This window comes from Genypterus blacodes, unplaced genomic scaffold (assembly GCF_046128005.1).
Source record: "Genypterus blacodes isolate CSIRO-AG114 ecotype Tasmania unplaced genomic scaffold, CSIRO-AGI_Gbla_v1 ptg000067l_1, whole genome shotgun sequence".
In the NCBI taxonomy this organism is placed as follows: domain Eukaryota; kingdom Metazoa; phylum Chordata; class Actinopteri; order Ophidiiformes; family Ophidiidae; genus Genypterus; species Genypterus blacodes.
The window spans coordinates 2,186,125-2,200,539 of record NW_027466879.1 but is presented as its reverse complement, the minus strand read 5'-3'; the positions used below and the strand labels follow the sequence as shown (position 1 = coordinate 2,200,539).

Sequence of the window (14,415 nt, the reverse complement as noted above, 5' to 3'; positions counted from 1 at the left end):
CTCTGCACCTCTGGACAGATCAATAAAGTGGCTCTAAGTAGGCTTAGCTTGCTGGGTTTTGGGAGAAACGGGGTGCAACTCCTCCAGCAAAGTGTGTGTATGGGGGGGAGCAGGGCCGGCTGAAAAGTGGAGATCATAGCAGACCTCAGCCAGAACATGAGCGGGTGGTGGTGGGGGGGGGGGGGAGCAGGTTGATTTCATGCCCCAATGCTGCAGCAGTAATTGCACCCAGACCCGTTTTATTGCAAGTTGATTTTAAAGAGGGATGAATGGAGAAACATTCTGTAAAGTGTTTATTTTGGGGAATGACCTTTATTAACCCATTTTCCAGCCAGGTTCCCCTGAGGTGACCTGGCTCGGCGCTAGATTAACCCTCGCGGGCCCGTAGTGGCTGGGCTGCTCCCCATCATAGGGGTTCAGGAAGCGGGGGATGACAGTAAGATTGGTCCCTGCCACACGTGTGCAAGGCGCCCCACGCACCGACGCTGAGACACGAGCTACTCACCCACCCTTGACACTGATTTCGACACACACACACACACGCACAGAGCAGATATTTTTTTACTCCTGGCAGTTTGTGTTCATATTCCCAGTATGTATGTCTGCAACAGGCTGGATGGTGAATGGAACAGGCAGAGGATGACATAAAAATGAAATACAGCAGCCACTTTTCAGCTGCTCCTTTCTTTCCTTTTACCTCATTGCAAAGAACCTCATTTTAGAAGATTTCCTGATTGTGTTTAATATGTCATCACCTAAAACTGATCCAGGATGATGGGATAAATGTTTTGAATGCGAGGAATTGATCTTAATTTGTTTGTGGGATGTGTGTGTGTGTGTGAACATGCTGAACAGATCTGTCTCTGCACCTGTGTAATACATTGGAAGACCCCCTGCTGGCATGTTGTATCTACTGTAACAGCCATGAATCTTGGTGAAAACTCCTTTCAACACACGACACGACTTCTGCAGCCTCTCAGTGCTGCCCGTCGCCTCCTCTGACGTACGGGGGAACAATGTGTGCATGTGGGGCCTTTGATGTACGGAGGTTAAATTGTGGTTTGGATTAAGAGCAGGCGCAGCTCGGCCAGGTATTGTGCGAGCGCACGAGGGCCGTCATTGCCGGGGAGCCCCCTGTCAGCATGCGTTAGGTAGAGCTGTGATCTGGCCTCCTCGCCCCCCTGAGCTGGCCCGTGTGTCTCTGTGTACCGTGCCTGTGCTTAGGCCTCTCTCTGATCTCTGCTCTCTATCTGTTCAGCAGGTCCAGGGTCACATGCCTCCGCTCATGATCCCCATTTTTCCACACGACCAGCGCACACTGGCAGCTGCAGCCGCCGCCCAGCAAGGTTTTCTCTTCCCTCACGGAATGTCTTATAAGCCAGGTATGCTCCGTCTTCACCCTGTCCCTTCTTCTGTTTCTGTTCTGTCTCTCCATTTAATATTTATACCCATGTTTATGAATTATGAAAGTTCTCACACCATCACTATTGGATTTTACTTGAAGCCACTCAGACAGCCTCACTCTGCTCTGAGGGAACGTGGGCCGGGAAGTGAGGCATGGGAATTCTCTCCTTTGAAGCAGCATCCATGTGGAACAATAGATATGGGTAAAGAAGGAGAGGAATGTAAACATGTCTTTAACATGACAGTATCTTTCAGTAGCATTCTTGCTGCAATCGCTGTCCAAGATCCAGTTACACACGTCGCTCTGAACTAAATGCCGGCGTGCCCGACTGCATAGGAGCAAACTGTATGTCTGAAAAATAACATCAAGGAAATTAACTTGATGTAAGAACTTTAGCCTTTTGTAACAACATGCAGCGTAGACTTTAGTCCATACACTGATTTAAGTTTAGAACGGGGAACTTTAGATGAACCAGAACTACATAGTTGCATAGGATAAACAAAATCAATTAATTTATTACAAATGCATGGTTTGAAGGATATTTATTAGATAAATAACAGCCACATGTAAATTAATAAACTCTATTTGCTATGAAGTGTTCCTGTTTATTCTCTAAACTAAGTAATTATGCACTTTCTACTTATTCACCACAGACAAAGTCCATATTTCCCAAAGTGCTGCATGTGATCTTATCATTAATTATCTGAATCAAAAGACAGTGATGTGTATGATGTAAGGACAGAGGTTTTCCTGTAAGTCTAACTGCACTCATTGCCTGTAACAGCATGCCTCCCTCTCTCTCTCCCTTTGTCTTTTCAATGGAATGAGAGAGGCGTCACATGCAAGCCTTCCAAATTCAAAAACAAATTTAGGGGAAATTGCTGTAACATGTTGATTGATGACCTGCCAAGACTCTAACCTCCAACTCTCACATCCAGTGCTCCTTTTAAACATCCAAACAAATCTGTGGCCCAAAGTTCTCCCTGGAATTGCATGTAAGCCGCTCACCTGGCATCCTGCTCACTCCCAGGATTTTTAGTGTTGAATGTAAACTAATTTAGATATGTACATGTAAGGTTCTCAAAATCTCTCTTGTAAGTGCAAGTACAAAGAAAAAGTGTAGTTGAGAAAATGACAAATAATGTCAAATAAACTGATTTACGACACATGTCAAACAAAATGTCCACTTGTCTGTTGAGAAGCAGAAACAAGGAAGAGGACAGTGTAGGAAACACGAGCAGGTCAGCAGCTTTGAGGCACTACATTAAAAGGTGTGGTAGTGCAGTTAATGAATTAACTATAAAACCACAGGATGAAAAAGAAAGTCAGCTATTTTGGAACTATGGAGCCATGACAGCTTAAACAAAGTGCCCGAGGGGGAGTCTTTCACCACTGTGCTTTCTGCAATGGATTTGACAGAAAATGTTTTAGTTCAAATAACAGGAGCTATTATGGAATCATGGTCAGGGGTCGTCATGTGTATAGGACCTGCATAATTCATGAGTTCATGAAGAAAAAGCAAAAGGGGGTTTGAAAATGACTCTTCTAGTCAAGAGTATTTCTAAACCTCTATTATTTCTATCCGGCCCACACAAAAATCCAGAGAGCGCAATGTTATCACCACCTGCCGGGGCCAATACGATGCTCCTGTGTCCTTTTGTCACAAAGTGAGAGGCCAAGCATTTACTCCCTAGACTAAGACACTCTAATCTGATGTTATCATTATTAGAAGGCTCTCAGGGACCACTGCTTATGATCCCAACCCTGCGGTGCTGACATGGTAGCAGTCATTCTGGCACCGTGGTGGTAAGTCATCACCTCATCTGCTGGCTGTGCTCAATGGCCTAGTGTTGCATGGTAGACAAGCACAGCCATAGAAATGCCAGGTCATCTTTTAAACAAATAGACACAAGTCCTTCCGCACTGTTTACATAGACGTGGCACCATTCGTACTGATATGCCTCTAATGGACCTGCAGAATGACCCCAGAGTCATTGGGGTCCCTCTGCCAGGCGTCCTCGTAGACATCCTGTTGACTGTCTCCTCATTCAGACTTGTGGTGTCCCATGTTTCTGTCATGCTTTGGTTGTCACAGTAAAATATTTTACATGAGAATCAAATGATTATTATTCAAGCCGTGCAGGTTATTCCATTGAATAAATTGAGACTCCAATATGAGACTGTCTGAATGCAAAAATAGACATTGGCAGAATGTTAAAGCTCAGACATGATTGATGAATTTGAGGGTTGTAGTTATATCATGATCCTCCGCGCCGGTCTAAGAAAGGCTGCTACATCTGTCAACCTCCTGCAGACCTATGACTTATATTTCATGGCATCATCACATGAGCAGGGAAATATAGCCTGTTGTGACCATGTGAACCACGGCGTCACCTGTGCTCCCCCTCACATGCAGGCCAGGCACCGGGCATGGGAGCAGCCAGGACCAGGGACGGAAAACACCATTTTAGACATAATTCCTTTCCAACCAGTGACACCAACCTGGCACAGTGTCCAAGTCCACTGGAGTCTGGTGCCTCCATGTAGACTGTGTGCACACAAAACCCAGACCATCGGAGTCTCAAGACCCCTCCGTCCCCCCCAGCAGTGGCTGTATACTCACTTAGCACATGACCCTTCCCAGGTTTCACATGACATCCAAAGACATCCAGCCATTTATTATCCCAAATCTTAAGTCAGGGACGGCGGCGAGGGAGAGGGGGCAGGGCGGCCGGGACAGACAGTGAGAAAGCAGTACCATAAAGAGGAGGTGTAGAAATAACCACACTGCCCCTCCCCCCCTCTCCCATCCAACACAGCACTATTTGAAACCACTTCTCCTGTGTGATTTTATTTGCTCCTAAATGGGGATTGAATTTCCATGGCCTGTATCACATTGTGCTGCGCCGTACGAGATTGCGAGGCGAGGCGAAACATGCGAGGCCAGAGCAAAAGAGACGGTACATACATTTACCTTGTCGCTGGCTTAATGGCTCCATATGTTTGTGAGGAGAACTGACAGGCAGAAGTGGGGTCTGAGCTAAGGCCAACTACCCAACCCCTCCCCCCCCATCCCCACATCCCCACGCCCTCCATACTCCCACTGTGCAACCCCTCCAACACACACATGCTTCAAACCAACCCGGGGCTGTTCTGTCCATCTCAACAACACACTGGTTTGAGTGTGTGAAAGCTTCTGCTGCTCATGTATACAGACGTGGTTTTGATAAGTTGGTCAGTGACAAACGAGCCGGTGGCAGCCAGGCCAGCAGCAGCAGTGTATTGTAGCTATTTGAGGAGCCATTCTTACTTGCGGGATCACAGCGATAAGCGAGAGAAGAATGTGTTTTTTTTCACCCTTGTTATTGTGACTGCACACTTGTTCTAACCAGTTCGCATACAAGTGCTCACGCTCCGCTGCCAAAGCTGTCTCAGAAACAAACAATGTTGTGTTTAACAATAGCCAGACAAGTCTACAGCTGTAGGAGCTGCCTGAGAGAACACGCTGTGTAATTGCTTTTTGAATGAAGGGGAATACATTTAACATGTATTCTGTACATATTAACACACACACGCACATGCCCGCGCAAACCGCCCAAAGAACTCTGTACTTGTTTGCTATGCATGTAGTTATTGCTGTCATGGTGTTTTCCAGTAAGAGTAATGCACAGGTGGAAGAAGCAGGGAATGGTGTGGGACGTTCCGACGTAATCCTGCTCCAGTCAAACCAGCTTAGCCTTTTGTTAATGCAGATGTTTGGGCTGGAAGCCGAGGGCTCGTTGCGATGTGCCACATTGCTGTGGCAAAGTAGTGGAAGGCCCGGGTTCCATGTTGGCACATGCCTGTTTGCTGTGGGCTGGCTCATTGTCTGAACCTGTATGCATTGTTGTCTTTCTCTCTCTGACAGGTGATAACTACCCGGTGCAGTTCATTCCATCCACAATGGCAGCTGCGGCAGCGTCAGGACTCAGCCCCCTCCAGCTCCAGGTATGTACAGAGCTATGACAAAGAATGTTAGGGACACCCGCCAAGCCCCGGGCAGAAAGGATGGCTAAGCAGCTGTACGCTAAGTAATGAGCTGCACACTAAATAATCCTGCAGGCCCCAGCTCACACACGCTTATCACCTTACATATGTAATTTAGCCCGTTTTATAGAGGATTTATCCCCACTGGCCCTGCCAGACAGAGGAGTTAGGATGATAATAGTTATTAGAGGGAATGAGAATCACTCCGTTTTCCCTTAATCGCCTCCCAGTGAATTTATCAGGAGACAATTGACTGTGTAAGCAAAGAAGTTCCCTGTTATTGCTTTTGTCTGGAGGCTCCGCTATAATAATTCTCCTATCAGCCTGTTTTAGCTCTGTATAGGAAGATAAATAAGAGGAAGGATTGGATGATCTGAGTACTTTGCATGTGTGTTGTAATCACACTGAAGGTATGTGAGAATCTGAGGGCTTGAGTGTTGAGCTGTAGAAAAGGTTTGCATGTGTTCGCAGCCCTGCAGGCTCCTCCGCCACTGTTCTCACACACAGCATAAGGTAAAGCTGAACCCAGGTCAGAGGGTAACCTCAGGCCATAATATTTAATATAGATACTTATCTGTGTTCGAGCCTTCAGGTTATCACTGTTACCATGTCTACTGTTACCAACTCTTCTCTCAGCATGCACATACTTCTACCAAAACCCATACATTGGTGAATTTCCTTTGTAACTTTTACTTTCATGGCAAACACATGGCAACAATGTGTGTAAAGCTCAACAAGAGCAACACAAACAAAGTCTTTGCGTGTTGATATATGTGGCATTTGTCCTTTGGAGGTTACCTCTGAGTGTTAACGAGCTTTGGCAAGTTCTAACAATGCTTGCAGCTGGATACGTAGAGTTTATTATGCAGCCACAAGAGGAGCCATCAGTAGCATGGAAGGTGTTAAATGAGTCTGCTCATGTTTGACATTGTGCGTTTACGCCTGCACGTTTCTAGTGTGTACACCGTCTGTGGTAGCAGAGTGTGTGGATCATGGGGACGTCCAGTGGAAAAGAAGCGATGGCTCAGATAGGCATGCTGAGGCTATTTCTGGTGGTGTATGAGGTCAGATGAGACAGTCATATATCTGAAGGTTGGGTTGAGGAGGGCAGAGGAGTCTACAGTCATTAATTCAGATTATTTATTTAACCCTGGGAATGGGCGAAAACAGAGACTCCAGGACCATGACTTGGCCGACCTTTACAGAACACAGTAAACAAAAAGAGGTGCAGTTTCCATTAATTGAAGTCTGTCAGCTTGTCACATATTCCGCCTGCTGGCTGCTATTTACACTGCATAGTGACTCCCCTTAAAACAGCAAGGCAAGTCAAACATGCCCTTTTCTTCATAGCTGGGATCAACAAACCATGTGACTGCCACCACTTCCTCTACAAAGCACCGGGAGCCTGCCGTGATTAAAACCTTCATATCAAGGCAGACGTGGAAGTGATTCAGTGAGCGTCGTCTCCTCCCTTTTTAGTGCAGTAATAACACCAGCACCCATCTGATTCAGGCTTAAAAAGGAAACTGGTGCTGGGCAGGAGTGGTATGTGGCAGAGTAAAGCATCCACAGACCAAAGCAACAGAAGCAGACACAATGTTCCTGCAACGATGAACAACAAAACAGGTGAATGTCCCAACAAAATTCCTTCTCCTCGCTGTAGTTGGTCCAAACATCTCGTGTCTTATTCTGTCACTTGTACAGAACTCAACAAGCCATGTGATATTTGGACCAGTTATGATCAGGGGCAGGTAGAAAAAGTAGAAAAGACAAAATTCCTCCTTGGGGTTCTGCACAAAAGCACCAAAAGTGTGTTTGGAGCTTTGCAAGATCCCTTTTTGCCCTGAAACTACGCTGTTGCTAGAGAACCTGCAAATCTTCCTTAGGCACATAGTTATAGACTCTGTTTTTCTGCATCATGGAGCACAGTAGTCACCCACCGTCCCCTTTGAACTGTCCTGAACTTTCCTCCTTCACCTCCTGAGCCGTTCTTCATCTCCCACACACACCAGCGCCCGTACACACACTGTACGGCTGAATAAGCAATTAAAGTATCTCTTCCTGTCAGCCCCATGGCAAGGTATAATTTTCACCAATTTACTCAGTTTAGATTGTGCAATATATGAACCTTAAAAATTGTCTTATTGGAAGAATTAATTCTCACAATGCAGCAGAGGTAATGTGATCAGCCATCCAGTCAGAGGGGCTCGCCGCTCCATCAGTCTTAATGTCGGCCGCGTAGCCTCTTCACAATCTCCTCTGTCATAACAGTCTGGGGTCCCCTCCCTGCCCAGAGAAGAAAACCCAGCAAGGTAACAAAGGCTTAGAGCTGATGGATGTAAATGAATCTTCCCGGGTGCGTTTCAGTGTTGGAGACTGTAATTTGCTTGTCAATACAGGGGTGGTAGCATCAGTCTGGTGGCTGGCAGTCTGCAAGTGGCTGTCACCCGCCATTGCTGTACCACGGGGCAATTTCACTCAATGTTTCCCTGACAGATTGGCTCTCGTCCTCAACTCACAGGAGAGGAGGCGGTAAACTATCCCAGCGTGACATGCCCCTCTTCATTAGTGCCCACACAGAGCCGGGATGAGACCAGAACCAGCAGGAAACAATGGTTCCATCCCCGCCTGTCCTCGCCTGATTACAACTGACACCTCTCACCTAACATGGGAAATTGTGCTCAGATTGTAGCCCCATCCATCCGGACACCTACTATATTCAATTGATTGAAGAGGGGACAAGAGGGGAATTTCCCTAATTCCACAAAAGAATTTTCCATTTGGGATAGCACTTAATTTGTTGTTTGTACAGTGTCTATTGCTTCAGTTGCCAAGTGAAAAACAATTTACTCAAAGCCAATATGAACTTAATGTGTGTTGCTCCTCTTTTTCGGTGGAGCAAGAAACAGGAGGAGTCCTGTTTTTTATCATTGGAAGCAGACTTTGGGATTTAAGCCATGTTAAAGAAAGCATTATTGGATAAAACAGAACATCTGGGTTCTCTATATGTAGTATCACTGCAGGGACAGAATAAATGGAAACCCTCTGCTTTCACTCAGTCAAAGCTCCATTTTCTCCCCGTCCCTTGTCTCAGCCTCCCTGTCTTGTTCTTTCCAATCTCCCGTCCACGTTTCTCTCCAGCTTTAAGTGTCTTACTTTGTGTATTTCTTTCTCAATTATCCTCATGTCTGTCCCCTCCTTTCTGCCTGTGTGTTTTCTCTTTTCTTTTTCTCCCCGCCACACATTTCGGCTTTACAATACCGCCAATTGAATCGCTTGATTTAAGACTTAACACCACAATTACCGTTCGTCACATTAGCTCTGGCGTATTCTGAGCCTGTGATAAACCTGAGCCCGGCGCTCGCTCATGCCGCCAGTGTTAAGATGAAAAGCAGCCCGCATGCTCAGCGACAACCGGACCAGATCTCAAGCAGACACACACATCTGAAAGAGCACTTGGTGGCTTAGACGACTGGAGTGATAAGGAAGAGTGTTACACAGTCAGAGACAAACAGGAAGAAAGCGGGAGTGCAGCAAACCGCACATTATCTTTTGTTTGGATGTAAATGCCTGTGTAGTACAGATGTGAGGGAACTGCTTCCATCATTAACAAGTGAAGCACTTTTGACTTTGAAAGAGAGAGAGAGAGAGGAGGAGGAGGAGGAGGAGGGGAGAGCCGAGTGAACAGACATACTGTAGAGAGCAGCTGTTTCTGTGTTTATGAGCAGAGGAGCCTGGTCTTTGAAGGTAACCCAGAGCAGTGCAGCAGCGGTGGCTGTGTGTGGAAGGCAGGCTAATAGGACGGCTAGGTGAGCAGCTGGATAGAGGCAGTGGTGAACAGAGGGACAGATGGACAGATAGAGTGGATAATACAGTGAGCAGCGCTGAATGGGAGGGCTGGCTCCGGGGCTCCGGGGCTCCGGGGCCCCTGGGCCTGGAGGACTCGCACACACCGTGGAAGACGGCTGTTTGTGTGTGTGTGTGTGTGAGAGAGAGACACAAGTCCAGTCTGTATTTCATTTTTGCACAAAACATAGCAAAATAATTCTTGACAAAAACTCAAACTTGACAAAATTCAAATGCAAATCAGCAGCATGGAACAGGTTTTCCATGTTGGTGACATCGTGCCAACATTACCTGAGCTGTCTAACAGAGCAGTGTAGGAACTTTAAGCTTCTATCTCAGTGTTTCTTTCATCTGGACAAAGAACTAAATGTTCATGGTTGGTTCTGCACTCAGTGCTGCTGCTGCTGCACAGTTTCCTTTTTTCAGACGTGCACCTTTGAGTGTTTTCCGTTTGTAGGATTTGCCAGTTTGTCACCCGATCCCCCTTCGGCTCTTGATAAATTTGTGCAGTGATCTGTTGATTTCTGTCTCGTAGCGCTTTAACTTCTTTTACTGTAATTAAATTGGAGAAAATCTTTGTGCCATGCTTCTGTAAACATTCATCGCTCCAACCCCAAAATGAAACACTAAACGTTGTGTCCTATGTAACCACTAATTCGCAAAGTCTGTTTCCATTACAGTTTTGCAAATTACTTCTTTATAGACTTGCCACAAAATCCGCCTCAAGCATGCATAAAAACGTTCTGCAATCTTTTTTTTCCTCCAAATTTGAGTGTTTCCATTACCCATTTTTCAATTCGCAACTTCAAAATTGTGTAAAACGTCGTTCACTTGAAACCACAGGACTGAAGGAAAGTGATAGAGAAGGACTTAAAAACATACAGGATAAGATAAACTAAGAGAAGCAAAGGGAAGAGGGAGGGAGGGGTGAGAGGCGAGCAAGTTGGGTGCCAGCAGATGAGACAGATGTTGGGCCATACTGGAAAGCATCGGCACAGTGCACCAGGACGCCTTCCTCTTCTCCAGACATCTGGGTCTAGCCTGGGTCAGTCTGCCTGGTCGCCCTGGGCAATGAGCCTGTACAAGCCTTGTGGCAAACGGGGCTGGCGCTGTGCTGCCTTTTAAATGGCGCGATGCACTGGAGCACGGTTAATGCCCTTATATCCGGCCCAGTGCTCAGCCCAGGCAGAGGTGAATGAGACGTTGACAGACAGATCGACGGACCCCCCCCCCCGGCCCCCCCCTCTACACACAGATAGGGCGAACACATGAGGGGATGTGGCGGTCGGAGGATCAACACTGCTCCGGGTCATGTGTATCACAAGAACACACGAGGCGTTTTGTTTTTGTATCTTTACATTTAAGTCACATGAAAGGTTTGTGAGTTGTGAATGTGCAACGGCTGGAACGCAGACAAATATATGCCTCTGCATTTTCCAGCAGGCTGCCATTCTGCTTCTTCTTAAAGGAAAACGAGATGCACATTTGTTTTTCCACGTGCCGTTCTACTCGTCATAGCAGAAGAACACATTGCATGGAAGTTTTTGAGCAGATTAATGTTCCTCGTTGCCGATGATATACGGAGCAATCAGCTTTGTTGTTTTAGGGAACAGACTGTCTTAATTGTGTATTGCTGCTGAGATGTCCAACATCATCAGCAGAGTGTGTAATCTCAGTTTAATGTTGTCGCAGGCAGAAAAGTGAACCTCCCCGTTTAACCTCTGCTGCCTCCAGAGGGCTTGTTTTTAATTACCAGAGGCTAACAGGCTGACCTTGGACGTGCTGCACTCACTTTGAATCCATGCTTGCTGCGATCTGCTTCGCTCTACTGGGAGACGGGGAATGATGGGGTCAGGAAAAGGTCCTTAGATTTGGTGTTTGAGTGTGTGTCACTACACGCGTGCCTTTTCTGAGTTGAGAAATCTGCCAGCAGTCAGAAAGAGGCAGGCAACAAAAGCACCAAAGAAATACATATATACTATATATATGTGTGTGAACTGGACATAAAAGTCATATTTATATATAAAGGATCAAATATATCCTTTTGCTGGACTTCTCTGTCCTTTCAGCAATACAAAACTACAGTGTGTAGGTGAGGAGAGGAGCCGGGAGGAGAGAAGAAGAGTCCAGAGCTCCACGCAGGCTCTCACCTACTCCTTCAGTACCCCAGTCAGAGCTCTGACTTTCAGCTTGACCCTCATTATCATGAACCTTTTACTGCCCCCACCTGGCAAGAAGAGATGAAGTAGGGCCTATTAGATGAGAGAGTCAACAGGGAGAGGAAGGCAGATGTCCCCTGATTAGAGGACGAGGATATGAGTTCTGTTTGACCAGGCGTCTTTAAGGCCAAGCTATACATATTTCAATCTATACAAAGAAAAATGTACAATCTATCAGAAAATTCCTCTGGTCTTTCCTGTCCATCCTTGACTGGAGGCTAACTGATTGTTGTGTTGTGTTGTGTGTCTCATGGAGGCAGGCCGTAGCTGTGCTGCATGTTTAACTGTTGCTTCACACCCCATGGGACCGACCTGCTAATCAGTGCTGAAAAAGCCATCGTGACTGCCTCTAATTTGAGGCTAAGTCTAATTATGCTCTTCTTCCGGGACAATAAAGTTCTTCCCTCTCAAGGTCAGGGGCATGCCCGTTGACAGGCCTGTTAGCAAACATCTGTCCGACAGACTCGGCTTCCGCTCCTCCACTGAGGCTCCTGTGAAGCCCGAGTCACAGGCAATGAATGCAGACTGCCCCTCTCTGTCTCTCCCTCTCTCTCTCTCCCTCTACGTCTCTCTCTCTCGCTTCCTCTGTCACCGTTTTTCTCTTCTCTCACACACAGAGTGCCTTTAACACTGACATTAACTAAGTCTCGCTGAGATGAGAGGAAAATAGAGTTGGGTCCACTCCTGTGTCCATTCCTCTTGAAGACAAAAGGCTGTTTGTGAGGGAGGTGGGGGCAGTGCTATCATTGTGGGAACATAATCAGTCTGTCATTTCCGCTGCCCATGTGCTGTTGTTATCCCCGGGTCCCCTGGAAGAATGGACCTTTTGTACTGCCGCTTATGTGGCAGCGATAAAGTTTCTTACAGGAGCACATATGTGTTTATATCTGGAGATAGGCGTATGGACATAAAGTGCTTTGTTTGGCTTTAGCCTGAGTCTATACTGCTGAAGGTGCGAGTGGCGACTTGCTTTTTTTTCCATCCAGACAAACGCAGCCTGTATGTGGCCAGTCAAACCAGGAAATGAGACAGGCCGTGCTGATTGGCCACAGAAAGAGAAATTAGATTCTCCCCGACAGCTCCATGTGAATGAATAACGCAACAAAGCAAAAGGTTGACTTAGTTTGGGTCTGGAGCGCCAGTGGGGGAGTGTGTGCTGCTATCTGTCTGATGAGGTGAGGCTGGACGGAGTAACACTCTTTCTCTAGGGGGGTGGTCCGAGACAGTAGCTCTATTTGACAGACCCCTGCCATTTTCAGCAGGAGACAAAAGCCAATTTCATCACTTACCTGGTGGCCAGTCAATAAAGACCCGAGGCAGGGAGAAGCCAGACGTGCTGAGCTCTGTAGTCACAGAAAAACAAGACCCGAATAATCAAACCAATCAGTCTGAATGATTTGTTTCACTTTCAGCATGCTGTTTTGTTTGTTTAAGTAAAAAGTTCAAAACGTAAAGACACTAAATTGTAATTTTATCCAGGATAAAGGATGTGAATTACCATGTCAGAATATTTGATCCAACAGCCAATTAGCAGTTTGTGGCTCACCAGAGTTTTTTTTTTGTATGAATCCATCCAAACCCTCATATCAATGACCTTAACCACTCTTTATAGCATATGCCACATAATCAGCCCGGTGGTGGAAATGTAAATTGAGCTTTCAGAGTTCAACCCTGTCATAGGCACCGCTGTTATTGAGTTCTTCTCCAGTCATTTGAACCACACTTTTGTGTGGTAATGTCACCAACAGTCGGACATCTTACTGATATAAGGCCAAGGAAAATATCGGTGATTACATCAGTGCTCTTTGTGCAGGTTTCTAAGCCTTAATAATGCTTGTGTTTAACATATTCTGTGATGGGGATCCAGCTGAGGTTGGGTTTCTTCTAACATTGTGGAATGAGACTGTCTCACATGGCTGTGTGGAGACGAATCACAGGCCAGAAACTTCAATAGGAAGCTGTGTAGATGTAGAGACACGAGAGATCTTTGCTAACACACTTGCATCCAGTCGGCAAACTTTTCTCTGTGATGAGTGGAAAATAGGGGCTCCAAGTATTTGAATGAAAGCCATCTCTGTGTGGTTTTAAGACTGCTGTCTCTCTCTGGGTCCAGCCTTTGAAATACAGTTAAGACCTTTGATGGAGGTTCTCTGCCAGCCTCATGGAAAGGGAGGAAAGACGTAAAAGAGAGAGAGAGAGAGAGAAAGAGAGAGAGAGAGGGAGAGATGAAGGCAGACACAGAAGCAGAGCCACTTCTAGGGAGAGGAAAAGACAGAATATAAAACTTTGAATGTTTGCTGGATTTGGACGCTAACGCCTTTGCGGCTTTCTCCACCTCCCTACAGCAACTGTATGCCGCCCAGCTTGCCAGCATGCAGGTCTCTCCCGGAGCCAAGATGCCTCCACTCCCCCAGTCCCTCAATGCCAGCGGGCCCATTTCTCCCTCCTCGCTGAAGAATGACAAGAGTTCCTCCAGTCCCATCACTCAAGTCAAGGTACAACCCTCAACTCCTTCCACCCACACACATACACACACACACACACAAACCCCTGCTAGTCCAGGCCTTGAGTGGTACTTGACCCAGCCTAGTCGATGTTGTCTCAATAAAGCAGAAAGTAGTATTGCTGTTGTGTACTTCAGTGTTACAGCAGCTCCTTTGCCTTTGCTGAGCCCACCTTCCAACAGGCCATCAATCTGTGGGGTTTTAACAAGGCCCGCTCTCTCTTTACCCCGGCTCTGTGGACACGGTTGCCATGGCTCTGGTCGCACCAAGCCAATCATTTGCGGAACGCACAGTTTCTAAAAAGAATTATTTTATTAAACCTTTTCCTTTTTTAAAACTGAGATGTAATAAAAATCATTACAGCGGTGAAATGCAGATGTTGACAACAGTGAGGAAAAACGTAGGCGGGACTTTT

The 14,415-nt window shown here is 46.4% G+C and overlaps 1 protein-coding gene across 6 annotated transcripts in view; it reads left to right on the top strand.

Annotated features, from left to right (window-relative positions):
* Nucleotides 1–14,415, top strand: part of sox6 (SRY-box transcription factor 6) — a 134,728-nt gene that overhangs the window by 93,471 nt on the left and 26,842 nt on the right. For 4 of the 6 annotated variants that reach the window (XM_076155544.1, XM_076155542.1, XM_076155540.1 and 1 more), the window contains 3 exons: nucleotides 1,259–1,382; nucleotides 5,313–5,392; nucleotides 13,842–13,991. In XM_076155544.1, coding sequence (XP_076011659.1) covers nucleotides 1,259–1,382; nucleotides 5,313–5,392; nucleotides 13,842–13,991 — 354 coding nt within the window. The remainder of the gene's footprint in view (nucleotides 1–1,258; nucleotides 1,383–5,312; nucleotides 5,393–13,841; nucleotides 13,992–14,415) is intronic. The other 2 variants (XM_076155543.1, XM_076155541.1) reach the window with 1 other exon arrangement.